This window comes from Chaetomium tenue (assembly GCF_020726465.1).
Source record: "Chaetomium tenue strain MPI-SDFR-AT-0079 chromosome Unknown F5144scaffold_4, whole genome shotgun sequence".
NCBI lineage: Eukaryota > Fungi > Ascomycota > Sordariomycetes > Sordariales > Chaetomiaceae > Chaetomium > Chaetomium tenue.
The window spans coordinates 4,154,564-4,157,172 of record NW_027117332.1 but is presented as its reverse complement, the minus strand read 5'-3'; the positions used below and the strand labels follow the sequence as shown (position 1 = coordinate 4,157,172).

Genomic DNA, 2,609 nt, shown 5'->3' with positions numbered 1-2,609 from the left:
ACTCGCTCAATGGAGTGGCGGTCTAGGATTGGGAGCGGCTGGGGCGGGCCCTCCGGTCATTCCCTTTCCCGCTCTCCTCTTCCCTTGCCGCTCTGGGGATGTGTGGGGGTCGGATGGGTGGTATGTAGGTATGTAAATTCAGTTGGGAGATGGGAGACGAGACATGAGAGAGTGGCGGGGAGGTGGGCTGTGTGGTGGTACAAAGAGCGGGGTTATGTGCTTCTGTTCGGAGTGAGGGGTTAATACCAAATTTACAGCGGCTCAACTGGCGCCCTCGAATGAATGGGGATGAGCAATACGAGAAGGGAGGGTGTCGAGATTTCCAGGCACAGAATAATTTCCCGGGGAGCTTTGGTAGAGTTGGGGTCAAGTTGTTAGATAGATCTGCCGGTGCCAAAAGCCCTACGAATAGGATGTTGACAGGAATAAGGGTAGTGTCCAGCAAACTAGAATTACTCGGTGTTATCGGTCTGGCCCTGTTCAACCACAAACAAATACATATGCCATGATGTGTTAACCTGCGCCACTTCCCATGGCCGGAAGATTCAATGATGATGAGCTCGAGACTGTGTCCCCTCTCGCACGCCGGCACTGGCACTGTTCTAACGCCCTCTCAGCCTCTCTTAGCCTTCTCGCCGTCTCCTTGTTTCTCTCTTTCAAATCTCTGATGAACCCAACGGCCATCTCCACGATATCGAGCTTACTACTCGGCACCCCCGGTCTGACCACAAAGTCCGCGTCCTTCTGCGCCTGAGGCATGGTCTGGTCATCGCCGTCAGCCCCAGAGGGGAGCAACTTCTGTATCTCCCGTATCGCGATGGTCAATCTGTTGCGTCGTGTTTTCTCGGACAGTTTGTGGGCAATTCGTTTAGAGTCCACCTTGGACGAAGAGGAACTATCACGGTAGGCAATTTCAATTTCGCCTCCACTGGCGGCTGCTGGCTGATCGTGATTGATTTGGGGAAAGAAGGCTGCCGCGGCATCCGAAGCGTCAAACCAGTCGGTGTTATAGTCGAAGTCCGGAATATAGGGTCTCTCTGGACGCGCGGCCGGGTGGTGACTTGGTATCGAGCCTGATGATGCCTTTGCAGGTTTGGTCACGCGATGTGAGCTTCGCCGCCGGGGTTTCTGGGTGGAGGGCAGCGTCGGCATAGGTAGGCAAAACTCCTCGAGGCTGTCGTTGCGACTCTGGATCGAGTCGGAATCGTCGTCGACACTGAGTTCCGGGCGGGTTGATTGCCATAAGCGCCCATCGTGAGGCTGCTCACTGAATGAGGACCATTCTCCCTGCAAAGGCGCTGTTGTCTGTGGAAAGTGGGTGGGGATAGCGTTGTTGACGGGCAGCGCAGGATGAGAGGTTATCTGACCCCGGATTTAGCGGTCAAAATGCCACGGGAATGCTTCGTTCGGTGTGGGACTCACATGGCTGTCACGGGCAAGAGGCTGGTTTTCCCCAGGCCAATCCCTAGCGTAGAGCGTTGGGAGACTGGGCTCAAACACCTGTCGAGGCTGCCGTTTTGCGGCCGCTGGCCGATAGCGGTCGGGCTCGACACCCGGGGCCGGAGTCTTGTCATCGTCAAGGTGCCTCTCGGGAAACGAGCTCTCAGCCTCAAAATCAGGGCTGTAGGCCGGGCGGCCTGCAGCAGTGGATTGCATTTCCGATCTTCTTATTGTAGCGATGTCACTCAGTCCGATTCCGATGCCGCGTGGATCCGGAGGAATGGGTTACAGTGGTTGCCCGCTGACGCAAGAGCAGTGCATGCTTGCGTTCTCAAGTTCCCTGCGACTCGTGCATCAAATATGAGGAGGTGGTTGAGCACACCATCGTCGTGGGCCAGGAGGCCATCATAAGCGCCAGGACCCGGAGTCCCCAACTCGGACAGCCTTGGGCACCCAGACTCGGGCCGTCTTAGTCCCGAGTACCCCCAACTTTGACGGACGAGGCCGCTGCAAAAGCAGCGACTGAGACAGCCAAACGAAGCAATAGCCTGCGTTCGTCTGGAGTAAGTTGGGGGACAACGATGGATTCGCCACGTAAACAGCATGTAACACCCAGCAAGATGGGCTTGCGCGATAGGTCCGCCAAGCTGGGGTGCCTTTCGTGCAAATGGAGAGACAGCATGGCGGAGCTGCATTGCGTAAGAAGGCGTGATAACGCCACTGGTTAGCACAGGAAAGTCAGGTCACGAGCTCAATGACCCGGCCAGGAATGGCGTTATTCCCGTGATGTTGAAAGTTAAAAGTGCCGTTTCAGCGAGCTTCTCTCGTTATCACCACTACTTTGTCCTTCAGCCTTCGGTGGTTGGTGTACTCGTGTGTGTGCGTGTGTGTGTGTAGGTGTGAGTTCACCGCGGGTTTTGCCGCGCGACTCTTCAGAGCCGCAGGCTGTTCAGCTGGCTACTCGACGGAGCGGTTGCTACTTGGTCCTTCTCATGACGGCAGACAGAACGACAGGTGGCCATCTAACGAGGGCTCAAACAATCGGCGACGCCGGTCGGGCAGAAGCCGTTCTGCTCCCCTGGCGGCGGGGACGCCAAAGATCGCGAAGCATCTGTGAAGGTCTTCCAAACCTGCTTCTCGAAGCTGGGCTGACGTTTTCCCGGTATACC

At 56.5% G+C, this 2,609-nt stretch overlaps 1 protein-coding gene across 1 annotated transcript; it reads right to left on the bottom strand.

The window, feature by feature from the left end:
* Nucleotides 1–513: 513 nt before the first annotated feature.
* F5144DRAFT_650905 (uncharacterized protein) lies at nucleotides 514–2,277 on the bottom strand (the record flags this gene model as incomplete). The annotated part of the gene is made up of 3 exons (XM_066793014.1): nucleotides 1,730–2,277; nucleotides 1,423–1,637; nucleotides 514–1,362 (listed from the first exon to the last, which is right to left on the bottom strand). Exons 1-3 carry the CDS (start codon nucleotides 2,133–2,135, stop codon nucleotides 514–516), a joined length of 1,470 nt encoding a protein of 489 aa, XP_066643765.1. The 5' UTR covers nucleotides 2,136–2,277.
* Between the last annotated feature and the right edge of the window lie 332 nt (nucleotides 2,278–2,609).